This window comes from Aplidium turbinatum, chromosome 3 (genome assembly GCF_918807975.1).
Source record: "Aplidium turbinatum chromosome 3, kaAplTurb1.1, whole genome shotgun sequence".
Taxonomy (NCBI): domain Eukaryota; kingdom Metazoa; phylum Chordata; class Ascidiacea; order Aplousobranchia; family Polyclinidae; genus Aplidium; species Aplidium turbinatum.
Genome location: NC_137474.1, coordinates 46,829,109 through 46,856,535, shown reverse-complemented (window position 1 = coordinate 46,856,535; position 27,427 = coordinate 46,829,109). Strand labels below are relative to the sequence as shown.

At 40.3% G+C, this 27,427-nt stretch overlaps 3 protein-coding genes across 3 annotated transcripts; 2 read left to right on the top strand and 1 right to left on the bottom strand.

Annotated features, from left to right (window-relative positions):
* The first annotated feature begins 610 nt into the window (after positions 1-610).
* LOC145766154 (uncharacterized) lies at positions 611-10,922 on the top strand. Its single transcript, XM_082577810.1, has 9 exons — positions 611-764; positions 4,390-4,494; positions 4,757-4,869; positions 6,129-6,272; positions 6,540-6,664; positions 7,058-7,203; positions 7,871-7,975; positions 8,661-8,789; positions 8,974-10,922. Exons 1-9 carry the CDS (start codon positions 657-659, stop codon positions 9,097-9,099), a joined length of 1,101 nt encoding a protein of 366 aa, XP_082433936.1. The 5' UTR covers positions 611-656; the 3' UTR covers positions 9,100-10,922.
* On the top strand, positions 9,695-16,568 carry LOC145766155 (glyoxylate reductase/hydroxypyruvate reductase-like). The gene is made up of 9 exons (XM_082577811.1): positions 9,695-9,772; positions 10,935-11,036; positions 11,223-11,353; positions 14,632-14,750; positions 15,044-15,114; positions 15,240-15,436; positions 15,564-15,699; positions 15,904-16,034; positions 16,352-16,568. Exons 2-9 carry the CDS (start codon positions 10,966-10,968, stop codon positions 16,471-16,473), a joined length of 978 nt encoding a protein of 325 aa, XP_082433937.1. The 5' UTR covers positions 9,695-9,772; positions 10,935-10,965; the 3' UTR covers positions 16,474-16,568.
* A 232-nt stretch (positions 16,569-16,800) lies between these two features.
* Positions 16,801-25,950, bottom strand: LOC145766156 (cilia- and flagella-associated protein 95-like). The gene is made up of 6 exons (XM_082577812.1): positions 25,785-25,950; positions 21,473-21,587; positions 19,967-20,091; positions 19,319-19,390; positions 17,202-17,262; positions 16,801-17,067 (listed from the first exon to the last, which is right to left on the bottom strand). The coding sequence occupies exons 1-6, from the start codon at positions 25,883-25,885 to the stop codon at positions 16,882-16,884; spliced, it is 660 nt and encodes a 219-aa protein (XP_082433938.1). The 5' UTR covers positions 25,886-25,950; the 3' UTR covers positions 16,801-16,881.
* Between the last annotated feature and the right edge of the window lie 1,477 nt (positions 25,951-27,427).

Below are 27,427 nucleotides of genomic sequence, written 5' to 3'. Positions count from 1 at the left end.
TCCAGATTTTTTAACACCACCATTCTAGACTTTTGAAATATCTAAAATTGGGTCAAAGAAAGAAAACATTTCTTTAAAATTCACAAATGGAAATTGTGAACAAAGTTAAATCATTTTTTATTATACGTCAACATAAAGTACACGGAAGTTGACTTCTTTATTTTGACCAACACAGAAAACTTTTTCAATTTTGAAATGGCAACACTGACCAGATTAGATGGAGACTTTAAATCGTCTTTTGTTGGACACATATCATATTAACAGTGACTTAATGTTAGTAGTTGCCACTAACTACTTTGTACAGTACGAGTTCTAAAAAATGACTCTGTCTAGTAAGTAAACTTCAATTTCAAAGTGATCTTGATCTTATTGTTCTTCAAGATCAAGATCACTCAAAAAAAAGTGATCTTAGATCAAGATCAAGATCACCAAAAAAAAGTGATCTTGAAGATCAAGATCACGCCCATCTCTGGGTGTAGCCCAAACTGTGTTTGCAGTTGTCATAGATTCTTGTGAGTCATTTTGCATTGAAAGATGATGATTTGCCTGCATGGTGCAATAGTCAGAGATTTATTAATTTAAAAAATGCTAACTTGCAGGTAAAATTTTTATTTTAGTTTCACTTAGCATAGTTATTGTTTACATATAAACTAAGAATGGACCCTCCATCACAACGACAGCTTCGGCTAATGGGTGGGAGGAGCAATCCATTTCAAACTCTCATTGCTCTGTTCATCACTGCACTCTTCTTCATGATGTTTCAGGTTGGCTACCGTATTTGCTGTATAATTCACTCTTTTTAATGCATTAATTCTTCCAATTTTGGAATACAATATTCAATAATTTAATCTGGTTCCCAGTTCATATAAGTACTCTGCAACCATAGTAGAAAATGTTCAAAGGCGTGCAACCAAATTGGTTCCTGAATTAAGGCATTTGTCATATTCTGAAAGATTAGACAAATTAAACTTGCCTACTCTAGCATTCCGACTTCTTCGCCATGATATTATTCAAGTGTATAAATATTTAAATGGCTTTTATGATGTAAGTTATACTGTATATATTGTTTCAAATGAATCCAAATACCTATGATACAAGAGGCCATAACTTAAAATTGTATAATCCACAAACTATGTCAAGGCTGAGAAGCAACTTTTTCACAGTACGTGTAGTAAATGCCTGGAATAATTTACCACCAACAGTCATAAATGCACTTATCTTGAATGCATTCAAGGTAAGGCTTGACAAGCACTGGAGCAGTGATCCATTGAAATTTACCTTGAAATCATCTTATGATGTTATGTATTAAGTGACAGTACTATTGTGTAGGTATTTTTCATGTACATACGATCGTATTTTTTTTCATTTTCTGCTCCCACTAATATGTCTTCTAATAGTTTATATATGTTATCAGATGTTATTGATGGTTAGAGAGTTATTAGTTATGAAACTAGCTGTTAACCTAATTAACAGCAAATGCGTTATGTATATCAGAATGATGAAAAAGCACCTCGGTGCTTACAACATCAAATATTTGTTATTATTATTATTATAATGTAAAGTGACAACAAAACAGTTTTAAAATGTTAATAATTGCAAACTTATTAGTTGTCTAGTTTAATAGTTTGAAACTATAAGAGTATGGTACTGTACCCATAGGCGCCCCCTTTTCAAAAAACCTTGAGGGGCAAGACAGGTGATGACGTCATAACCATATCGCTATTTTACTCAATTAAAATAGTATTTGATTAAGCTTACTGTCTTGACTCTTGTTTATATTGACACCTAGGTTGCAAACCGAATTTATTAGAACCGCTGCTTGAAACGATTAGTTTTACAGTACGCATGCAGTACGCCTAGTCGTAAAAATGTTGATATTGATATTGTTAGCTCATAATTGGAACAGTTGGAAAACAAGCCGATTCAATTCCTTTTCGTATGAGTGAATAATGAAGTTATCGAAATAAAACGCAAAAAAATCATGATCTCAAGCAGAGTGGAAATCCGCTATCAGTTTTATTCACCTCGTTTTGCTAATTACTTACCTTCAAAGCGTTAACAACGAAGAAGTGTTTTCTCTTCCGTTTTTTATCAAAAGTCTTTATAGTCTTATATCAAATACCCCATATATTCGAGTATAGGTCGAGATGTTCGCAAGTGATTTTCACCTCAAAAAGAAGACAGGTTCAACTTATATACACATGGGATAAGCTGTTGTCTCCAGCTCGGCAGTTTTCAAAATGAATGCATTTTTGCTGGGGCAAATTCATTGCCGATTACGCCATTATATTGCTAGATTACGTAGTACGAAATGGTGTCGTCCGAAATAAACGTTTGAATACGTTTATTTGCAGTGATTCAAACTTAATTTTCAAATTTAACAATTTCTTGCCAATTCTAAACTTTATGCACTTGTTGAGCAATATGCAAAGCTCACGAGATAAAGCAGCAGAAAGAACTGTTTTAAGATTGATTGATTGATTGATTGATTGACATTTTATTTGTTGCGAGTATAAACACACATATTCAACAAAATCGGATAAAACAAACGATAACGTAAAATGTATTATGTGTGGATACTGCAACGGGTGGCTGCGAAGTGACCTGGAAGGTCTTCTAGTCGAGCAGCCACCCTCAACAAAAGAAAAAGTAACAAATTAAGAGCAATGTTTTTATTTTTGCGTGTAGGATATAATCGTTCTTGTTACGTAACATTTCATGATCGTTGCAGTCGATGTCAAACCTTAGCGGCCGCATAAAACAATGATGTCAGGTTGGCTAGGTGAAAATAGTGGTAAGAGACGTCGTTTATGCAGGCAATATCTGCGACCAAGACCATTAGACGCCTTATATCGGTTTTCGATTTAATTCTCACACATCGTGAAAAAAACAATGCGTTCTGTTGAATCATAATTGATCTCACAGCGGGAAGACCTCGTTCAAAATAGCGCGTCTAATTTAGCTGGTTTACTTAATATTGCAGTGAATAGTTGTAAAAACGTGACTATTCCAGCAGCGTGATTAAGTTACTGTACGATCTACTTTAAAATTTCCATACCGTATGTCAATGGCAATACTTAGATGTACCAACTAATGGTAGTGTCGGAAATAAGCTATTCGACTTATGCACGGCAGAAGGAAATATCACCGATTTTCAGCTCGAAAGTAGGGGTTCGACTTATACACGAGATCGCCTATACTTGAGTATATACGGTAGTGCAGGAGTGTATATTGATGAGTGTATGAGATATACATCAATACAGTGCTTATTGAAGTAAAACACGGATGACAGTTTTGAAAAATGCATTTTTTCTTTAAGCTATATTCACGTAATTGTTTGTTGTGGCGTAGTTTCAACTCGATAAAGTTTAAATCGATTTCGATGTCATGTTTGAAGTCATAAAAAATCTAACGGATGTTTGGATAACTAGTGAATTGAGAATAAAGATTCAACCTCGCATTCGCTTTTTCGCTACCACGCGTTTTGACTTTGAAGTTACTCCTCAGTCCTCACCCGATGGAAGATAACATTAAGCAGTGTGTGACTGTGAGCGCGCTTGCCATGCGTATCTCAGCAGTAATTCACGTTCCAGAGAAAGTCATGCGATCAGCTGCTGTTTTGCGGGCAAGAGCAACGTAGGCTTTTTTTGCTTTCGGCATTCTTTAAGTCCATATTCAATGATCTAAATCTCTTTCGCGAAGTATTTTATCTTTGAAATTCCACTTGTAATAGACATTTTTGTTGCCCCTCGACCATAAATTTACTGGGGGCGCCGCCCCTCGCCCCCCCCCCCCCCCCGGAAGTCGGCGCGTATGACTGTAACCCAAGTATATACAGTATATACCTGTAATTGATATAAAAAGCTGTTAATCAGTTGATTAGTTACTACTACCGACCACCGTGCAGATTTCCTCACCACCCTACACACAAAAGACCAACCATAGACTATTTATGATGTTTTTACTGGCAAATGTTGTTTCTGAAATTTCCACTGCGTAAATATAAAGTCTTTATAATTAGTTTGCTGTCAGTCAGTCATTGTTTGTTTATGAACTTTACTTACATGTGGCACTGTTATGAGGCCACTCATGCAGGTTCCCATGTGGCACTGTTATGAGACCACTCATGCAGGTTCCCATGTGGCACTGTTATGAGACCACTCATGCAGGTTCCCATGTGGCACTGTTATGAGACCACTCATGCAGGTTCCCATGTGGCACTGTTATGAGACCATTCATGCAGGTTCCCATGTGGCACTGTTATGAGACCACTCATGCAGGTTCCTGCTAATTTTCAGTCAACCCTAAAACTACTGAAGTGTTTTTGGCCCCAAATATGTGCCAGCCAGTGTATATACAAGGTTTGCAATTAAATTCATCATTTTTAAGGCCAGCATATTGAAGAATCTTCAGCGGTCCCAGCAGATGCTGTTGAACAGCGGGAGTGAGCATCATAATAAAGGAAAATATTCAAGAATCGATGCAATTGCCGTGGTAAGTAAGCTACTGTGCTCTGCAACTTGGTTTGCCGTGTAATTGAAGCTGAGCCAATTCCATACCAAAGTTGACAACGTGAAACTAAAGTCGTGAAACAAAAGTCAATTTGGCTGAAAATGGGCAACTTTAAGAAATTGCTTTCGGAATTAGTTGGAAATCCTCTCCCCCTTGGAATTAGCTTACTTTAATGACGCCAATGTCTTGGTGTATCATCCAAGGTTCTTGAGATTAGATGTCAATGAGCACATTTGCTTTCTAGGCTGGTCCACAGATCATGAGGGAGATCAATCCTAAGTTTGCGCAGAGAGTCATGAAGGAGATTGGGATCAAGGTAAACGGAACCATTTTGAGAGGAGTCATGAAGTCCAACAGGTTTGCCGCCACTCCATGTGTTTATCAAAGCTTGTGTTGTTTATTTCAATTGGTCTCTGCAAGAATAGCAGTTTTATGCCCATTAACTTTCTTTCACATGTAAGTACAGAGCTGATTTGTATAACTTATCGATTCCTTCAGTACTAACTTTAGTTTTGCAATAGATTGAGTTTTGCTGTTAGCAGCATGATCGTTGCTTCCTTCAAAATGTAGATGCTAACGGCCTGTTTTAGCCTGATGCTGCAAGTTTGCTGTGGTAAAATCAAATTGCACTAGCTTTCGGAACACAGTTCCCTAGTCATGTGCTATGACAAATGGTGTTGAAGTCAGTGAGTCGTTTTTTAATGCAGATCTTTTGTTTGGCTTGAGGCTGCTGTCTGTTGAGTTTCAGTGTTAGGCGTTTTTGCTGTAAAATTTTGTTGAATCAGTTGATTAATAGATTAGGTGACGTAGTTTGGATTCTGTCTACTTATAGAAGTGGTCTCTTTGAAGTGCAATTGTACAGCGTCGTTCTCTATGGCAATGATTGTAAATTCAAAGTCGGCGAGGCACTGTTGTTGATGATCAAAGACTGAACTTTTATCTGAGCTAAGGTGTTCTTTCTGGCGGGAGTGGAGTGGGCGAATCGTGCTGCCTATGTCGCGTTTCCTACATTTCTTGCATACGATCTTGTAAACACAATACTTAGTGGTACCATGGCCACCTGGAGATGCGGCTTGATTTGTCACATTTTGCAGATTTTGATTACAGCTTCTGCTAGTGCTTGACTGACATTTTTTGAGATGTTCCTACTTTTTGCGGTTTCCTAATGACAAAAAACTTTTTTGTTGCCTTGGGGAAGCAGTAGCAAATGAGAAAAAGTAAGTTGAAAAACGCAAAATCAGACTGTTGTTGAAAATTAACAGTCTGACTAAAATTTACAAAATTAAATTTTCTTTGTTTTTCAACATCTGAGGATGTTAAAACCTATTGTGTCATCTGGGGAAAAGAATAGAGAAAGCTTAAAAATCTAGTTTTTAGAAAAATATATTTAAACGTTTGCCCAAAGTTAGAAAAACCTGGAAAATTCTGCAAAATGTGACAAATCAGGCCGTATCTTTAGGTGGCCATGGTGGTACCCATGTCGTTGTTCCGTAGTTCACAGTCTTTAGTTTTGTTGATGATTTTGTAAAATTAGTTTTTCGAACTGTAATCAGTTTATAGACCCAAAAGAATTGGAACAGTTCAATTGTTACAACTTTGTTTCTTTTAACTTCAAGGAAATATTACATTCCATCGAAGAGCGGCTTGTTCACATGCTTGGATGGCAATCAGACCATCCCGTGGACTGGAGTCAACAACGACTACTGCGACTGCATGGATGGCAGTGATGAACCTGGGACTTCCGCTTGCAAGAACGGGAAGTAAGTTCCTTTCAAATGAGGTTTAAACAAAACGATGACGTACATTCAACCGGTGGTTCCCCTGCATGATTTTTTTACTATTTTATAAATTTTTAATACAAGTCATGCCACGATTTGATATGAAATGCCTCAATCCTCGATTTCAAAAACCACTGAATTAAACGTCAACGGGTCAGCCGCGTTGCTACCAAGGAAGTTTGTTCATCTCACAGACTGTTCCTGTTGAAATGTATTTATTAAATTTACGATTTCCTCCTAATCTATCAGATTCTACTGTGAACCGGAGCACCAGTACCTCCCATCCTCTCGTGTCAATGATGGGATATGTGATTGTTGTGATGGCAGCGATGAATGGAAGGGCATCACTATTGCTCCAGACCTCCACCTCCCAGGTGGGATCATGGACAAATTCCTCATTCTTTTTGATGCTGAAATATTGCGTGTTGCATTTGATGCCCGATACACAATCCGATGGTTGTTTCGTAATAAAGACTCGATTCTTTTTTTAAGAGTTTGGTTTGCTACTGAACTGACTCACGCAAGCTGTGTTGACAGTTGGTTGAAGCTTTCTGCTACTTATTGTTGAATCAAATACATTCTTCCCCTTTATGCACATTGCAAAGCAAAAACGAACTGAACTTCAGTATTTCAAATATGATCAATTGACTATGGCTTTGATCAAGTACCGATGATGATGTTATTATTATGCCACAGACCACTTCAGTTTCATACTTATGTGCGTTCTAACCCCGTTTGAGATTTAACCTCTACACACCTCTATTCAGACTCGGATGAGGTAAGGAGAGCCCCCTGTCAAGATGTGTGCATGGACTATGAGCACAGCAAAGTAAGGGAGTACAACATTGTGAAGGAGGGGGCCGCAGCTAAGACCGCTTATGTCCTGGAGGGAGCGAGCCACATCGGAAATGGGGTGAGTGAATGGATTTATTCTTTGTGGTTATTTCGTTACTTTCATCTGCAACGTTCATCTCTGCTCTCCCAAACGAGCACCCCCGTCGACTGAAATCAAGACACCCATTCGTGCCAGCCGCCCAACTTCTTATCAACGAAGCTGATGTACAAGACATCTCTGCGGCTACTTGGTCGGACCATAAATGGAGTTCTGAATGGAAGTCAACCGCCACCAGACTCTATTCGTTCATCCCCGACGCCGACACACGCCCCATCGGCCTGGCACTACCAAGACAGGCATGGGTGCGCCTTAACCGTCTCCGTACGGGCGTCGGGCTTTTCCGCTCAACCATGCACCAATGGGGAATGGCCTCTTCCTCCTCCTGTGAATGTGCCGAGAAACAGACCGCAGACCACATCATCAATGACTGTACCGTCTTCAAGCCACCTAACGGAGTGGAAGGTCTGCGTGTTATTAATGATGAAACCAAAGACTGGCTGCTCTCTAGCAGCCTTCCAGTGTAGTCCGGGAACATCGTGAATCTCGGGTGGTAAAAGAATAGACCCTCGGCCCCAGACGCTCACACGACGACGACGATCTGCAACGTCACTGAGCACAATTGCGGTGATCTGGCAGCCCATCCGCATACCCAGTCCATTACGAATTTATTACTTGTCACTTTTAGGAGTATGGCCAACATGGCGAGTTCTACAAACTGAGCCAGGACTGTTTCATCTTCCAATCGCCGGGATACGTCTACGAGATATGCCCCTACCACAATGCCACTCAGGTGAGAGAGTCTTTGTGCTGTTATTCCCTGGTTATTATGTTTACTCCAGGTGGTTTAAGATTAAGTACACAGGAAGGCAAGGTTGCCAGTCGTTTCTATACTCAAGCATGGTTGTCTAAAAATGATTTATCAATGTTCCAAACACAACGGTCTCAAGGATGGCCAGTCGACTATGTGGCCCAGTAGTCAGGACGTCTGCAGTGCATGGGTCCAACCCCTCAAGCCCAGCTTCAAGGGGGATTCCTCACAAGCCACCAATGCAACATCGTCCTTATAGATTGGCTACATGAAAACTTCTTGGACTTGTAATGAAATAGCTTCATATGAAACAACACCATGGCAACACAAAAAGATGCTTGTAGTACCTATACCTGCTTACAGTGCATGCCATACCTAGCAGTACTAACTAAACATCAACTGTCCGATTGTGAAAATCCACTCAGAAATTATATACTAGGTATAAGTCAATCCTATGCAACCGCCAGGGTGTGGTGTTACGCTGGGAAGATGTTGCAATGCAGAAGTTCTTCCGGGTTAGTGGACTGAAAGACATTGCCGCTTAAGTCGCATTCATCGAGGGTTAAACCAACGTCCCTTGAACTCTTCAATTAAGCAACTTGACGTCATTTGTGTCCATGAAGAGGATTATGTAGCTCCTCCTCCTCTTGACGATCTTTCCATGCAGAGTGGAAAGGACGTGTGGCTGATTGGAGCAGGAGGAGTGCTGGAAGGAGATGTGAATGCAGGATTCACTCTCATCATGGATGACGGGAAGGGAGATCATTGTCCTAACGGGAGGAGCAGGAAGACAGTGGTGAGTTGTTGCGCCATAATGGCAGAGCCTTGTTATAATATGAAGTTGATCATGATGTGGTTTGCATCCATTGTCAGTCTCGCGTAGCGCTCTAATGATGCGGAACCACTACGACATCTCTGAACCAACTTTTCCATCATTCAATAAGTTCTCAACTAATCCATTGCTCTTCATTCATCCACAGATCAAGTTCCAATGCGCTCCGGTGGATAAAGTTAAGTACGTGTCGGAGAAGGAGACCTGTGTGTATGCTGCCAAGTTCGATTCTCCTGCAGCTTGCCCCGACATCGACCAACTGGACAGGACGTAATCCCAATGGTGCCATCTAGTGGAATAGACGAACGGCACATTTGATCAAAGGCTGTGGCAGGGATTCCCCGTGTGCGAGAATGCCACTGTATTGTGTTTCTTATAATTATGTTGCGTAATAATTTGCTGACGTTATCAAGCAAAGAAACAAGATCCGACTTTTAATTGAATCAACTCAGAAAGTTTCAAATGTTTTGCTTCACCCTTCTCTTTGATGAGTCCCTCCCATCCTTATGGTCCACTTCGACCGCTTTGTGTCTCGCAACCTCTAATTCATATACGGACAAACCTTTTCTTCAACGATGAGTCGGGACGTATTGAATCTTGTGCTTAGCTTACGTTGTTTTTATAGAATTACACTTGTTGATGTTTTGAGCGATCTTGTCAGTCAATTTCCTTTCACTAGAATGGCATGTTGTGTATGAGGTCACACACATTTCATTTGAAACTTTGTTGTGATATCACAGAAGTATCAACCAACTTCCTATGTGACGTCATAAGACCGATCGCCTGGAAGCGGTTTGCGGATCCACTTACCTATGCAACTCTCCTTGACTCTGGGTGGGTGGGCCACGTTCCTCTACAGTACCACGACCCAATATGGCCCCACCTCCGGGTTATTCCCTTTCAAGTCAAACCTTGCGCGGATGTGTTTATGGCACCCGGCTATGGGGGTTTGTGATCACTTTGTTCAATGTTATGTTTCTGTACACCGTGAATATTCTTCCGCTCTTGAAGCTGTAACAGAGTATCGATCGTTATATAAAAATCATCATAGATGGCGCGGTCCCTTGTGATGTGTTTATTACTTTGCAAATGCTTGCTGGTTGCAATTTCATTATTTATTTTGTGGTTGCGTAGAACCGTAGTTAATTATCGCTTTTTGCTGGCTGTATGACGTCATTCATGACTTCACAATGTAGATTTTAACGACTTGTATTAGCCTGATGCTATGAGTTCGCTGTGGTAATAGCGGTTTGCACTAGCTTTCGGAACACAGTTCCCTAGTCTTGTGCTATGACGAATGGTGTTGAAGTCAGTGGGTCGTTGTTTAATGTGGTTCTTTTGTTTGGCTTGAGGCTGCCGAGTTTCTGTGTTGTTTAGCGTTATTGCTGTGAAATTTTGTTGAATCAAGGCAAAGGTGGAATCAGCAAGGCGGCAAATAAAATACCTTATCTCCAAAATGATCCCTCACCTATACCGGATATCAGCCAACCAAGTAAAAGAGCTATACACAGTGCACACTCAACGACGCAATCAAGGACAAGGAATCCGACCACGCGGAACAAATAATCCAAAGCAGCAAATCATGTTATATGACTGGTCCCTTGGTAGTCTTCGGCTTACATGACAGTAAGCCGGAGACTACCAAGGGACCAGTCACATTACATGACCAGTTGACCACGATAGTCAAGGGACACCTCCTCCCAACAAAATTTCACAGCAATAACGCCTAACAACGCAGAAATTCAGCAGCCTCAAGCCAAACAAAAGAACCACATTGAACAACGACCCACTGACTTCAACACCATTCGTCATAGCACAAGACTAGGGAACTGTGTTCCGAAAGCAACGATCATGCTGCTAAAAGCGAAACTCAATCAATTGTAGTTCATGACGTCACGACGATGACGCGAAGGATTTGAGACAACTCAGCATCCGTGCAAACATTACCTGCTTCTGTGAGATTCGAACCATCATTTGGTTCGACGTCATAACAACATTACGTAACGTTACAAAGTAGTTCTCGTTGTGTGTGGCGCCCTGTAGATGCTTCAGATTGTTTACAAATGATATTTATATTCTGTTGGCAATAAACTGATTCTTATGTTGCAGATGACTTAATGTTGGTTAGTTTGATTTCGTAATGGCTTGCAAATATGACGTGGTAGTGACCAGAAGAATTCCAGCATCGGCTCTCAAGATATTGAGTCAAAGGTAACGTCAACAATGACGTCATATGCTATGAACTTTTTGCTTGTGATGTCATTAACTGAAGACTGTTGCGTCACAATAAGCAAACAGTTTCCAGATAATACAAGTTGCCCAAGGACCCACTTATTGAGAGTTGCCGTGTCAACGAGTGACGACTCTTATGTTGCACTGATGGTAGTGTCGTCACAGATGCAAGGTCGACCTGTGGGACAGCGATGACGTGATGCCTCGTGAGGAGTTGGTGAAGCGTGTCCGTGATAAGCACGCCATCTATTGCTTGCTGACCGACAAGATTGACCAAGAGATACTGGACATCTCAGGTGACGCGCTTCTCGTTGATTGTCTTCCCTCCCTCGTATTGGAGTCATCTTACGTCACTGCATGCAGTCTCCATTTAGTGTCGGTTCAATTGCATAGTTATTCGACAACATGAGTGTCGGACTCGCTGCATAGTTATTCGACAACATGAGTGTCGGACTCGCTGCTTGAATCAACATCACTCGCTTTACAATTGACACTTCCGCCACGTTAGCTCGGCTCAAGACCAACGGGCGCTGGTTCGACTCTCGGGGTGTGCACTTGAGCAACGCACTTTCAGGACTGCTCGCATTCAGCGGCACCTAATGGATGGAATAATTCCCCGGCAACAACACTTTAATAATCGTAAAACTTCACTCTGCCAATCTCGGTAACCGGCTCTGCATCAAGAGCCTCTACATTCTGCAAGAAAGCGAAACTACCAGGACCTATCAAGGCTTTGTCAGTCCGAGGATAAAGATCTAAAACCAAACTTCCAGCTTGCAGTACCTTGAGGCACACTAAGGCGGATTCACACCGGCGTCGTCATATCGTCGTAAGCAATCTCCACTATGCTTATAAGCAGTGGCGGCTCGTGCCATGGGGCTGCAGCCCCACCTGAAAGAAAGAGAAGAGGGAAAATATGTTTTCCTCTGTGTTTGTCCAATCCGGTCACTTTTTTCGCTTAAGAATTGCGGATCGAAAAATAAAATATTAAAAGTTTCATTTGGCAACACCGACTTTGGGCAAACTTGTCTGCAGCCCGAGATTTTGGATTTCAAGCGCTTTGATTGGCTAAAATTTATCTTTGAAGCTCCACCTCTTTTGGTATTTTACAGCAATTTTTATATCTGCTGGGGCTGCATGGAAAACAGCCCCACCTAACCGAATAACTTTACAGACTTTTTAAAGTTAGTTTTTATTTTGCAGAATAGCCATGATCCATAAATGTAGAAGTGTTAGCTGTAGAGCTAGGGTATTCAACAGGTTGTAGGAAGTTGTAGTCCCGCCTTCACTTGCTGTTTCAAACATTTGTGATGACATTTTAGCAAATCTTGATAACAAAAAAACCACCTGTTCGGTATTTCTTGATCTTGCTAAGGCTTTTGATACAGTCGACCACACTATTCTCATTAGAAAAATATGGATTTCGAGGCCATTCCCAACAGTTGTTAAAAAGTTACATCAGCAACCGTCAACAATACACAGTTGTAAATGGTGTTCCGTCCACTTCTAGAAAAGTTACCTGTGGAGTTCCCCAGGGTTCAACATGAGGACCTCTCCTCTTTTTGTTGTATGTAAATGATCTGCCAAACTCAACAAAAATGACTGTTAAATTATTTGCTGACGACACAAATCTAATGATGGCAGACAAATGTGAGAATGACTTACAACAAAATGTGAACACAGAACTCGAAAAGGTTCTCACTTGGATGAAACTTAACAGGTTATCAATAAATTTTACAAAAACAGAATACATGCTTATTACAAACAAAAAACAAATAAGAAATGTTAACATTAAGATTGGGAGTAAACCAATTCAGCAAAAAGATCAAATCAAGTACCTTGGTGTCTATATTGATAATAAGTTAACGTGGAAACAGCACATAGAACAAGTCTGTGGGAAAGTTGCAAAGGGTTCTTGGGCACTATTAAAACTGAGAGATTATGTGAATTCAGACACATTGACAACCGTTTATTATACTTTAATTTACTCCCACCTTCAATATTGCATTACTAGCTGGGGTAAAGCTTGCAACAAAGTTCTAGACCCTCTCAGGAAAATGCAAAAAAGAATAAGAATAATCACAAAAAGCGATTATAGAGCCCATACCAGTCCATTATTTTTTAAAATGAATATCTTAAAACTGGAAGACATATGTACACTGGAAGTAAAAAAACACATGTTCAGAGTCTGCATGAACTTGTACCCTTCTGCCTACTGTGCATTGTTCACAAGTTCTTCACTCATCCACATCCATAACACTAGATATCAAGCAAACAATAATTATTTTGTTAATCGCACTAATACAGAATTTGGCAAAAAATCCATACAAGTATTTGGACCAGTGGTGTGGTCAGAGGTTCCAAGCAATCTCAAAAAGTTATCTTTTTATGATTTCAAAAGACATAGCAAAGCATCAGCTTTGCAAAGTTATGATACTTGATAAGTGGGTCTTCATTTGGCCTAAGCTCTTACATTCAACAATGTCTATTGTCATGGTGTCCAGTGTCCACTGATTTTCATGATTACTATTTGTTGGAAAATCTCGCATACAATTTTATAAAGCTGACAATTAATTGTAATTAAGCTACTAGTCGAAGTATTAGTCTTGTTTGTGTTTTCTTTTTTGATTGTAACTAATTTGGTTAAATTGTTGATTAGTTTCATAACTCAAATTATTTTTTCCAGGGTGGCAACTGACTAGTTGACCGTATGGTCGTTTCGTTGTCTCCCTATCAATAACAAAACCTAAACATTGTATGTATTATTGTTTTATGTCACTTTTGTTTTTTTGATAAATAAACGATTGATTGATTGATAGGGCATCTCAAAACCCTTGAACATTGTATGCAACGGCTAGGCTAGTCAAGACTACGCTCAATACTAGTAAAGTTTGTCTCCAAAGCAATACTGTTAGTTTTTTTTAATTACAGCTTAGGAATACATCAACTTTTCAACAAAGTTTGAATGCATTTTTTCAATATTTGGGGTAAAAACGTGCTCAGAACGCATCAAATTTAATGTGATTTTTTTGGGGGGAACCCCCCAGACTCCCTGCAAAGTCGTTCGCCTCCGGCAAACTCGGCGACGGTCTTCGCCCCCGGACTATTCATTGCAGCCCCACTGCTCACAAACAGCACCAGCCGCCACTGCTTATAAGTTTGATATATGTTTTTGGTTTGATGGTCGGAAATAAAAGCATGATGATGATGGACGACTTGAAATGTTATGAAAACAAAATATAGCAACTATGCAACATGCAGCTTTATAAAATCTTCCTTTCATATCAGACATCTTATCCTGATTTGCAGCTATTTGCACATATCAACGATGTCGTTTCAGTGTGAACGCGCGCATCATTATCGTGTCGGACGTCTTTTCAAAATCAGGAAACACTCGGGGATTTCCCTTGTCGTTTGCCAGTGTGAAACCGCCTTCAGACTATATTCATTTGCACACCCCTGATTTGAAGTAGGCCCACAGTGGAGGTATCGTAGTGACATCCATGGTTCCACTGCTCCGCTTAGGCTACAAAAATCAATTTGCTTTCTCAAGTAACTTTGCCCCTTTACATAGGTAACCACTTGAAGGCGATAAGCACTATGTCTGTTGGGGTCGACCACATCTCGCTGGAGGAGTGTAAGAAACGGGGGATCAAACTGGGATACACCCCTGACATCCTGACCTCTGCAACGGTGGGTACTCTGAATAGCGCCTCACGTGATTATGCTGCCGTGGCCCTATTGGCGGTGTCAGTAGCCTACGAAGCCAGTGGCCACTTCTGGGGCCTCTTGAAACAGCGGAAGCTCAGAAGGTTTCATTTATGAGTTTCAACGCCGCCTTTGTTGCCCCGCGAGCGAGGTATCTCTTCTAACGAGAAGACCTGTAGTTGTCGAAGTGACTTCGCCATTCTGATCCGCACCACGTGATCTTGACTCATCTTGATGCTGAACGAAGCTCCCAATTAAACTATGGCAACGTGTTGCAGGCGGAACTGACAGTGGGATTGCTACTGGCAACGACGCGTCGTTTGATGGAGGCAACTGCCGCAGCGAAGAAGTAAGTGGTTCGATCGCCGTTTGTTTCGTGACGATGCGTCCATTGTTCGTTCGTCCTTTGCAACAACAATCTTTGAAACACAAGAAGTCGTCTTTGCTCAATTATGACTCACAATGTGTCCGCAGTGGTTTATGGGGAACTTGGAAGCCAATGTGGATGTGCGGGCCAACACTAGAGGGCAGTACTGTGGGATTATTCGGCCTGGGGCGGATAGGCCGGGCCGTGATTGACAGGTTGCGGCCATTTGGGGTTGAGAAATTCTTCTTCAACACCAGCACCAGAAAGACTGGGGCGTTTCAAGAGGAAGTCGCCGCTAGATGGGGTAAGTGTGCTATTCGTGCGAAAACGTCATCAAATTATAATCAAGGTATTGCGACACCAACAAGCTATAGGTCTCCAAGTTATAACTTTAATTCCCTAGATCTCATCTTGAACCTCATTGTTTTCAGTTGAATTCGACGAGCTTCTTCGCTGTAGCGACTTTCTGTTGTCATGCTGTGCGTTGACCCCCCAAACCCAGGGGGTCTTCAACTCCGAGGCGTTTAAGAAGATGAAGAGCACCGCTGTGTTTATCAACATAGCCAGGTATCTATGCCATGGAAGCTTACTCGTTTCACCAAGGCTACCTCGTTTTTGGATGATGTTGTGTCGTGCTTCACTGCAAGAACGTAGCCTACATTACAGATGACTGACATAACTATTACTGATAGTTATGATACGTTGGTGGGGTGATTTTAATCCTGTCTCAAAATAGACAAGCTGTGATAGTTTTGTCTACTTTTCCACTAGGGGGGGTGTGGTGCAACAAGATGACCTCACGGACGCATTACGTCACCACGTGATCAGGGCTGCAGGACTTGACGTAACAACACCGGAGCCCCTCCCAACGCACCATCCATTGTTTCAACTCGACAACTGCGGTGAGTGGCCGCCATAGCAACCTCGTTTGTGACGTAGGCTACCTTGACATTGTGTGGTTGGTAAGCAGGCTGCTCTCCATTCACCTCACATCACGCCAGGCACAGTCCAGTGAGCACATGGGTTGTGTGTGGGGTCGATGACGTCATCCCTAAACTCATCAACTTAATATTCCTCAACAATTGCATCATCGGCAACCACAATGCAACGGTCTACCCGATGGTGCTGAGCGCGCATGCAGTGATGTAACTCGTGTACGCGGTTGAAATAGATGTCCAGTCAATCACGTGACTAACCCTTGCGCCTTGCCATGTTTCAGTTGTGACGCCACACATCGGTAGCGCCACTGAGCGGACAAGGACCGCCATGGCCGAGCTGGCCGCTGACAATCTGGTCAGTGCCTTGGACGACCGCGACATGCCGGCACCCTATCCATTGTGACGTCGATTATCGCGATCCTCCCACCCCCAACATGGCGCCAGTGACGCTCCCAACTCATTGACGTAATCGTGGCTATTTAATTGTGTTATTGACAAGGATCATACATCAGAGTAGTTTGTTGTGTTCTAACGGGCCTGCAACTGGCAACCCTTAAGTTGTTCCCATCGAATGATCACACACCGCTTAGTTCTGGTGCCACTTGTGCTTACCCATAATGCTGGTTTCAAGTTCATTTGTTTGAATTGGTACAACGTTAGATAATGTAATAACAATGATCAGTGTGGTCATCACAGCCCAAGACAACTTCAACACGCGGCGCCGCGCGAACATGATGACGACATGGGTTCGTGATTTTACTGCTATGCAAATAATAATAAACAAAAGGCTGCGGAACCAAGTCTGTGCAGGTTAAACGAGGCGTTCCGGAATGGGATTTCTTTTAGGGAAGACTTTCCTCTTCTCTTCCCTGTTGGAGTAGAGTCCTGACTCATCCTGCCAGGTGTTCTTCCCCTCTCGTCGGTAGTCACTCGGGTCGGTGAACTGAGAGATGCATCTCCGGTAGGCGGCAGAGTGATCTACGTCTGGAGGTGGAGGCTGCAACGAAGAGGTATTATAACGTTGGTCATTGGCTCGAATCCCAGCAAACCCAACCAAATGAATCCCCGTTACCATGGTTACGAGATTGCTGTTATCAAAAGTGATAATGCTCAGATCTTCCAATGACTCACCGGAGCTGGAGTGTAGGGGTATGGGGGAGGGAAGTCCGCCATGAACGTCGTCTGCAGATGCCTGGAAACAAAAATACTGAAGTTGAAAAGTAGGTGGAGTGCTGAGGTATCCAGGTTTGCGGGTCCGATCCGACCAAGTGCCCGAGGATGTTGTAACGACGACCTTGCCAGTGATTATAAAAAAATACCAACATCGTCAGCTCTATAGGCACTGTGGACAGTGGCGTAGCCAGAAAAAAAATTGGGGGGGGGGGGGGGCCAAATATTTGATGAATTGAAGAGAACGACAAAGTGTTTAATTGAAGACATCTGCAGTGGCGTTTCCTGGTGGGTTAAGAAAGAGAAGCAATAAAGCTGATGGGGGGTTAGAACGTGCCGAAGGCACGCGTATACTAGGGGGGTCCGGGGGCATGCTCCCCGGGAAAATTTTTGCAAAATTACACTCAAATAATGGATTATAGCGCTTTCTGGAAACACTTTCAGGGAATATTTGTATGAAATTTATAGACAGATAAACAGCTATTAACTTGTTAAAGGTACCTAGCTGTTACACACAAACGGGCAAAAATTGCGGCTAAAATTAGAGAACACAAAAAAACTTAGCTACACAAAAACTACAAAAAAAAACAACAGAGTAAGCGATCCTGAAGTTGCTTCCACAGATTAGTTAAAAGAAGTGTAAATCGCGTAAATTTTGCGCGATTTACGATTTGCAAAACTCATTGGTGTCTTTCTGTGTGTCCAAAACAAGTCCTGGAGGGTGTTAATAGCCAGATGTCTTGAAAAACAATATAAATTTATACAAATTATATTATATTTTCAACAAAGGGTTCAACTTCGGAATCCAAAATTTGAAAATTTGGGGGGGGGGGCATGGCCCCTTTCGCCCCCCCCCTGGCTACGCCTATGACTGTGGACTATTCGAATCACTTAGCCCAGGGGTTCTCAACCTTTTACGATCTCGTACCACTTGGACGCTCTGTACTGCCAAGCGTACCACTAATTTGATCGAATAATACAGAATGATATTGGCGTACTAAAATAACGCTAAAGCACCACAATTAAATTTAATGAGATTTTTGTTTTTTTGTTTACTGTCCACCAATTGGTCGATGCGCGGTGTAAATTTGCTAACAGCGCAACGAAAGTCATTTCCGAGCGCATCTAGTCGGCTTCGATTTTTTGACTTGATGTTCATCATGACTGAATATCCCTGCTCGCATTCCCACGTGGAAGGGAAAATGAGTAGCTGTGGAACAACATGGGAAGCTAGCATTGAATATGAAGAGTCCATACTGAGCCAGAAATATATGAGTTAACATTCCTTGTAACTGTTATTGAACATTTTATTCCAATCTATTTTGAGCTTGCAACTAGCATTATTCAACGCTATTTGTAGCTTGTTATAAAACAGTAGATGATATCAATCAAGAGCAATCATTTGGCATAATTAACGCCCACTGTCCCACAGCGTTGTACGGCTGTTCAAAGCAACTGTGCTCCTTGTTGACAATTGACATGACCTGTATTTTGAAGATCGTAATGATACGAAACAACAAGAATAGTGACGTAACAATAAGAATAGGCTTCGGGAAATTATTTTTGTAAACAAAACCACATAAACAAAATATACGGTACTGTAAAGTTGTGAATCCAGGCTTTTGTGAAAAAAAAACGGAAGCTCCCCGCGTACCACCTGAAAAACCTTCGCGTACCACAGGTTGGGAAGCCCTGATTAGCCTGTTTAGATTATGACACAATGGTATTAGAATAGCCTTGGGGTACGTAGACACGCCCTGGCAGCTCAGTGGTTACGCGCCCGACTCAAGATCAGGCGGCGCTGGTTTGGCTCTCGGGGTGTGCGCTTGAGCAACGCATTTCAGGACTGCTCTCCATCCAGTGGCAATTAGTGGATGGAATAATTTCCCGGCAACAACATTTCAACAATCGGAAACTTCACTCTGCCAATCTCGGTAACCGGCCCTGCTTCAAGAGCCTCTACAAGTATGCGAAGCTACCAGGAATAACCTATCAAAGCTTTGTCAGTCCGAGGATACAGATTTAAAACCAACCAATCGAACCAGACACCTGCAACCAATCACAAACTGACAACTCACATCTTGTCGTGGTCTGGGTGATGACGTGGCAAGACAGCTCCAAATCCACTTCGTGGCACTGATGCGATGTCCCTGAAACGATCAAACTATGATGTCACGATACTGATGGGCATCTTAACTTCATAACCAATTCCAAGATAAAGCATTCATGACAATTATGTCCCGCACAGCGAAGACACTTCTATGTGACCGAGTATTTCATTAATTTACCGCTAGGTGGCCGGAGAACCTTTTTTGCTAGTTCGCAATGTCTTGAAAACCAAATTCTAAATAAATTAAATAAATAAATTCCATCCAGGGTCAACTGGAGTCTGGTTTCTGCACGTTGTTTGCTATTCAGATTCCTCGTTCTGTCGTATCCAGGCTTACGCCCTGTAGCCTGCTAGTTGAAGATTTAGATTAAGTGGACGGGAAGGCAAGGAAGCCAATCTTCGTGTCCACCTTCAGGCATGCTTTTAAGTGTCCTGCCACAGACACAGCCGCATGCTCTAGAGCGGTGTCGAACTGGCGCCCTTTCGCACCAAGGTTCTCACCAATCAGTTATGTGGAAGACTGCTATTATTTTTGTCATTAAAGCTTGAATTTAACCACAATTGAACATTTGTGCTGCATTCGAACCTCCCGATAATGACCCCAGCCTTCACCCACCTGGATATATCGGCGTGGGCGACCGAACCAATGTCAATCATACCGAGCCTCGTGTCGCGCTCGGTGAAATCGTCCAACAACTCGATTTGTTCCAACTGCGACTGGGTGGTCGTCTTCGGGAATGGCTGCAACATCGAGCGGTGTCATGATGAGGTCACAAGCGAAAACCACAAAATTGTGTGCTCTCTGTGACCTCATCATGTCTTGGGTTAACGACGAACTGACGATCACTGTAAGTTCAATCATCAATTATAAGATTTAACGCAGGGGGTGTCCAACCTTTTTGGCCAAAGGGCCACATGCGGTTGACAAATGATTGCGCGGGCGACTTGAGTTTTTCACCTGTTTTATTCGCCAAACTTGGATCAAATCATATAGTTACTATGAATTTAATACCAAACACTTTATGTCTAAGTATTTTAGTTTTCGAGTTATGGCGATTTTTCTGTCCGCAATTTGGGGGGGGGGGACCAGGCGCAAGGGGGGGAGTCCCTGAACAAAAGAAAAAATTTTTGGCTGAGTTCTTCCTGAAGTGGAACACACTTGTCAATGTTACGAAACCAGTTAAAAAAAAAAGCGGGAGACGATGCAATGCACCCTATTGTAACTTATGTGTTGTGTAGTATCTGTAGCAGTTTCTAGCTGTTTATCAATAATAGTAGGCTAAGTTATAATTTTTTGTCAATAATATCAATTGGTCATTATCAAAATTATATTTTGCAGTGACTGATTGCTGATTATATAGCAATAAAACCACGAATAAGTTGCATGTAATTACAAAGCACTACTGTGTAATAACTACAGGTTCACAACGGTGAACCTGACAATGTTGTCATGGATTGCACAGTTAGTATTTTGTATTTACAATAACATGTAACTTAAAAGTAACTTACTATAAGAATCACACTGTTGTAGTTGCTTAAAATCAACGTTTGTATATAATGCAACAGACGGCATTGATTACATCATGCCACCAAAATTATTATTTCAATAATTAGAATGGAAATTACCATTCTGCAGCAAATTACAGCAGCACCATGCATTGTTGCTACATTCAAAACAATTAAACAAATCACACAAGAGTAAAATTAACTATAGAACACAAATGAAACTAAATTTTTCACTAACTCTGGCAAATTTGTAAATAGGTCTGTGGCCCACCTCAAAATCTTTCCATGGCCCACTAGTGAAATAATCAGCAATTCACATTAAATCGCCAGGTTACCAATCCCAGCATGTGGTAGGCAATATAATCACGACAATACTTATTAATACAACTTAATACAAAAAGGCTGTCAAGAAAATGAAATATCTTCTGACAAGTGTCAAACTCACAACAATGCTTGATATGAACGACTCGGTTACAAGAAGGCTGCATTCAATTACAAATAAACTACAATGAGCTATGTACCTGTGAGCTAATAATTTAATACCCTTCCCAAGAGCATACTATGCAATTTTACTTTGCATGAATGTAGGCGGTTAGTATAAAATGTGATGTGGTACCTCGTTGACAAGATGACCAATCCTCTTGTAAGTTGCCGTGTGCAGGTTTCTTCCGGGAAGCGTGGTATAATCATTGACGTCATAATTCTTTGGTTCAGCTTCTCGGGCTTGGTGCCTGGCAGCACAAGTTTAATATTATGAAAACATTATTTCAAGTTTGTGCATAATCACTTCATGAACATTTTGTTCGGGTCTACCAGCAATTCAAAACAGACGCCGTCTTTTACAGTAGCAGCTGACTGGATGGCGAAATAGTCTTTTGCTGCTCCTGGCTAATCAGATTGAATTGTTCAACATCAAGCATTCTGAAGCGTTTCTCCATGTTTGTGGATTGTAAGCTTATTATTGGTGCCCTCATGGAATCTGATTGGCAAATAAAGTTATTTTTCTTTTGCACAATTGAATATTTTATAATTGTAGGTTCACAGATACACTTTGGCCCAATTGGCTCCTTCTCTTCATTTTGGGGCTGTGTTAATAAGGCTCACGTAGGCAATTCACTGTTTAGTTCAGTTTGTTTTCGAAAAACAATACATGTCAAACATAGCAGAGGATTAGAGCAAGGTAGAAGTGACAAAACCTGAACGTTATATTGTGCTTGATACCAAAATGACATTCAGTTTAAATATGGCTCTGAATATGAAGCAGTTTCAAGTAAAGACAAAAATATTTCAAATATTCAAATAAACTCAAATCCAACAAGGCTCATGTTTAGTTTGTGACATGCAGTTATTGTTAAAGTGACTTTGATGAATAATGTGGAAAACAAGGCATAAAATGATATGGAACGATAGACTTGTATTTATAAAATCTGTAAAAACCTACTGTACAAAGCTTGTATAACTTGTTGTTTTTATCTATGCTTTACAAGAACAAGCCTCATGACTAAAACAAAACATTCTAACCAAAAATTTGCAAAATTGAGATTCATTCCAATATCATATATATAGTTGTCAGCTTTTAAAACCATATACATAAGCTTATAGGCCCAGAAATCATAAGAAATGCATAAAAAAAGTTGATGAATAGCTGCAATACAAAACTTCACTTATAAGCTGGTTGTCAAAAAAACATCGCCCACCTCTATCCAGGGTGTAACAGATTGGGTGGGCATTAGACCTCCCCAATCCCCGGACTTTTTTTTGTTTTCATCTATATTGTGACTTTTCTGCATGGGTTTTCAATGCTGATTTCAAAAATATGCATAAATTTTTTTTTCGATCAACGTCTGGGAAGTTATTTGCTGTTGCTTAGCAACAACTTTTCATAAAAATTACAAAAATCTCCTTTAAAACCCCTTTACTTTTAACCTAGTATCCTGATATCTAGATTATCTGAAAGCATTTCTTCTGCTGAAGAAGTTAAAAAAAAAATATTAAAATTGGACAATCGGTACCAGAGTTATGACCGTTTAAGTACCCAGATTATGCAGTCACGCATGACTGATTTTTGTTAATTTATTGCCAAATGATACTAGAAAAATGGTGAAAGTTGCTGTCAAGGGGTTTTTGGGGGTAAGGAGTTCAAAAAATATATTAAAAAGTGTCTCAGAGCAACAGAAAAAAAGTTATTAAAAAAATTGATACGAACAGTCATGCATGAATGATTTTGTCGCAGTCGCTTCATTCCTACAATGAGATGTATTCCTTAGGCACCACAAACGTTAAATGCCTGGAGTCATATACAGTATAACGTGGAACCGATCATCTCAATGTAGCTAATATCTGGGTACCCATTGCACTTGATGTTAGAATACACGCTTCATTGCTCGGAAAGAGCTCTGATCAAGTGCAAGATGGTCACAGTCCGCCACAGTTTCAATAGCATCTCTCACCCAGCATAATGTAGTCTATGTATCTAAATCATGTGGCAAAAAATGGATTAAGTCAGCTGAACTTAACGATAACCTTCTGTAATGCATTTCAGGTTTCACTATTGATCAGTTAGCATTTTCTACTTGTATCTTGTATGATTAATATAGCGTATTGTATACACTTCTACTGTCTAATATTCCGTGTGTATTCATGTATCCATCATGGAGCTGAGGAAGAGTAAAATAAACAATGGTGGTTTGCTTGGTAATTTGCAGCCTTTAAAACATTTTAAGGAAGGACAATTTAGACCTCCTACTGGAGATGTTCTTCAGAAATACATATATCATCTTCAATTAAATCCTTGTAACCACCAGAGTGGGAAGCTCGCAGCTTGAGATCCAGCAGTATGTCCAGCAAAAGTATGGCAGCCTGCTTGCATTTCACTGATGACAAAACAAAATATCCAAAACAAAATTATTCGTTTGGTTGATGAATACAAGAAATACAAACATGACAAAAAGGGATCTGCTGCCTTAATTAAATTTCGAGAAACACTGACAACACGATTTAGGATATCTGCTAAGAATGCCGAAAATCTTATTAACAAAAACAAAACATTGCTACCAGAAGATAAGGCAGAAGGTATACAGTTTCTTAAATTACTTGAAACAAACCAACCAGCATCTCTTGGACCCCTTGATAGAAAGAGGTTGAAACGCTTCAAGAATTATGCATTGAAGAATCGAATAAAGGTACTAAAGTATGATGTATGTTTATTCCCAGTATGCTTAACAGCCTAATGATTTTTAAAGTAACATATCTATTAATTTTTGATACGGATGCATAAACAAGACATTTTTTACAGATAAATGCAGATTCTCAGTGCAGATTCGACTTAATTTATTGGGAAAATGACGAGGAGAGGAAATTAAGTCTTGAGGTAGATGGCTGAGAATCTGCATTTATCCGTTATTTTTCTAGTATCATTTGGCAATAAATTAACAAAAATCAGTCATGCGTGACTGCATAATCTGGGTACTTAAACGGTCATAACTCTGGTACCGATTGTCCAATTTTAATAATTTTTTTTTTAAATTCTTCAGCAGAAGAAATGCTTTCAGATAATCTAGATATCAGGATACTAGGTTAAAAGTAAAGGGGTTTTAAAGGAGATTTTTGTAATTTTTATGAAAAGTTGTTGCTAAGCAACAGCAAATAACTTCCCAGACGTTGATCGAAAAAAAATTTATGCATATTTTTGAAATCAGCATTGAAAACCCATGCAGAAAAGTCACAATATAGATGAAAACAAAAAAAAGTCCGGGGATTGGGGAGGTCTAGTGGGCATAGTTGCCGAAGAAAAGGCAGCCGAGAGAAAAGAACTGGCCATCTTACTCTCATGTCTTGTGTCAAAGGATTAATACTAGTCCCTGCTCATTATTATAAACCCACCTTGAAACCGGAGGATTTTGGACTGCCTAGGTGCAGTACCAAATCTTGCATTTTTGGCAAGTGTCAGCAGTGAGTCGTGTTTTGTACAACCCAACGATTACAGAATATAAAAAAACTGAGTTAGCAGCATAATAAAGCATGAAATTGTTAAAAGTAAGACAAAAAATACTAAATTGTCACACTTTCTTACGCAATTTCAAGCAAATGTAATAAAAAATTAAGCTTGTTTAGCATTTTGTTTAGCAAACGAATAGGAGTAATTTCAGACCAGACCAAATTGGGCTTAATAAATGGGTGGATCTATTAAGCGTGGATTTAACAAGCGAGGACTATTGTACAATAAGAACCTTATAGCTTCTCATTTCGTATTTAAGTATGGGACCACCTTTATGTAGCCTACCTGGCTAACCTATAATTCTCGCCATGAGTGAAAGTAGGCTAGCCAGTTTCCTTTTCTCAGCCACCTTTCTTACAGCAACTGCGCCCACCTAATTTATCAGCAACCAGCTTGTCGGAGTCTAACCAGATTAGTATGATTGGCAGCAACGTAATCGTGTCTAGACTAGGCAACAAGCAAGCACATGGGGCTAGAACAGTGCTTAAACACTTATTAAATTATCACCTATTTGAAAATGTTTACTCATGACTGCCTAAAGGTGATCATATCATTTTATTTTTGGTCATTAACACGACCGAGACGAAAAAGATACTATTTACTACAATAGTCGATATAGGCAAAACTTCATTGAACCAGCACTTCAATGAATGTGAGAAGGTGGCAAAACCTAGACATGGGTAACTATAAAACCAATTGGCTTGACCTAAGGAAATAGTATAAACTTAAAAAACATACGGTAGCCTATGATTGTACTAACAACGTGTTTGAAAACATGAGGTTGAGTTCATAGGAATTATCATTTTGGAATCATAAATTATTTTATTTATTTGCATCAGACTCAAGATGGTCCATATTACAAGCAAACATAAAAAGTAGAAACAAAGCAGATGTTCAACTCCGAAGCAACCTATTATGGCCTTCCACTTACCAATTTGAATTCAATGTTGATCGGCAATAGTTCATGTGATCGGATCGTAGATATAGAGACCCCTTCCTTTCTACATAGTCTGGAATAACTAGATAATCCATGGTTTATCTAATTTAATCCAGCAGTAGTTGATGGGAAAGTGCTCTCAGTGTCCTGCCAGGCTCAATTGCTTCAACAAATGTCTGATTTTCGCACGAAATTATCCAGGATTGCGTTGTTATGGATACGCAAAATATTTTATTGTTTTTTTGAAAGGGAAATTTGTTTCAGTTCAGTATGGTTTTATTTCTGACCATCACAAAAAAAAAAAATACATTCCAAACATGGCAAAGGTCTAGAAAAAAGTAAAACGACAATACGCGGAAGTTACAGCGTTCTTGATACCAAAACAGTATAATCAATCTTAAATATGGCACGGTTGCAACACTTTAGTAGAATTTTAAAAATCTAAAGGAAAAAAGCAATATTATTGAATTTTTCTACCTTTATATGAGTAAAAAATAAAATAAAAACAAATTATAAAATAGAAAATTTGCTATGTTGAGATCGAAAATAGGTCAAAGGTCGAAAAGAAGGTAGAAGCGACAAAAACGTGAACATTAACTCTTTACTGCTCAGTGTTTTTTTATAATGGGCCCTACTATTAAATGTTATTTCGGTTACATTAAAGTTCAATCCATAAAGAATTATTAGTCAGGTAGCCTATCACGTACGCTAGGCAAGTAATACATGTTAACTAAACAATGACATGATTAGCCTATCCGTTATCCCGCGAATGAAAGCAGTGGTTGGTGGGGTAGGTGAAGTGACATAGGCTAGCCTACTAGCGTATTGCGACAATTAGTCGGAATGAAGAGATTTCTACAAAAAAATAGGCCACAAGAAGCAGTAACACAGTAGATTTGCGCTACATTTTTATTCGGATTTTTATTAGCCTGCAGTAGCCTACTTTGAAAGTCATTATATTATAAATAAATAGTGTGTTAATACAATAAACGCAAACTGTCAGAAATGATAATGTTTCCAAGAGTAGGCTGCTTTTAGCATTATAGATTTTCTTGGTGTGTGGATTGGAAGCTGGCTCGGAAACCTTATGGATTGTTGGAAAACAATATGTTTGCGGTAGACTGGAAATTAGACGTTATTTGTCGTGTGCGCCTCTGGGGTCGAGAATCGATCTTTTTACCAGCCTAATTGTTGTCTTTGACTGATTGTGGATTCTTTATCCTCGGTCTGAGAAAGCTTCTTTGAGAGGTTAAGCCTGACAGTTTCGCATACCGTACTTGTAAAGTGCAAAGGCTTTGAGCAATCGACGTAGACCCAGTCAACGACAGAGCGAAATGTAGTCTTGGAATTATTCCATTTACTGGGTTCCGCTGAATAATCTAACTATGCTTCAAATGCCAAAAAATTGTTACAAACTTCAATGCGATTAAAGAGGAAAATCTGAGACAGTTGAAGTAAACAGAAACGGTTTGCTGAATTTATTTACGATTCTGAATTTGCACAAGTGGAGTCTGAAAATTGAGATAATTAAACAGGAGCTGCCTGTTGTAAGCCTACTCTTGCAACAGGCACTTTTGTCGTCATCAAAGTACAAACAAATACGTGTAGGGCCTACTACACGTCCTGTGAACATAAAA

Coding starts and splice junctions, on each gene's coding strand:
- LOC145766156 (XM_082577812.1), bottom strand. CDS start 25,885: ATGGATTATCTAGTTATTCCAGACTATGTAGAAAGGAAGGGGTCTCTA. Junction 21,588..25,784: donor TCAACATTGAATTCAAATTG/GTAAGTGGAAGG, acceptor TTGTGCTGCCAG/GCACCAAGCCCGAGAAGCTG. Junction 19,391..19,966: donor GCCCACGCCGATATATCCAG/GTGGGTGAAGGC, acceptor TGATCGTTTCAG/GGACATCGCATCAGTGCCAC.
- LOC145766154 (XM_082577810.1), top strand. CDS start 657: ATGGACCCTCCATCACAACGACAGCTTCGGCTAATGGGTGGGAGGAGC. Junction 4,495..4,756: donor GAATCGATGCAATTGCCGTG/GTAAGTAAGCTA, acceptor TTTGCTTTCTAG/GCTGGTCCACAGATCATGAG. Junction 6,273..6,539: donor TCCGCTTGCAAGAACGGGAA/GTAAGTTCCTTT, acceptor CTAATCTATCAG/ATTCTACTGTGAACCGGAGC.
- LOC145766155 (XM_082577811.1), top strand. CDS start 10,966: ATGGCTTGCAAATATGACGTGGTAGTGACCAGAAGAATTCCAGCATCG. Junction 14,751..15,043: donor ACATCCTGACCTCTGCAACG/GTGGGTACTCTG, acceptor AACGTGTTGCAG/GCGGAACTGACAGTGGGATT. Junction 16,035..16,351: donor GTTTCAACTCGACAACTGCG/GTGAGTGGCCGC, acceptor GCCATGTTTCAG/TTGTGACGCCACACATCGGT.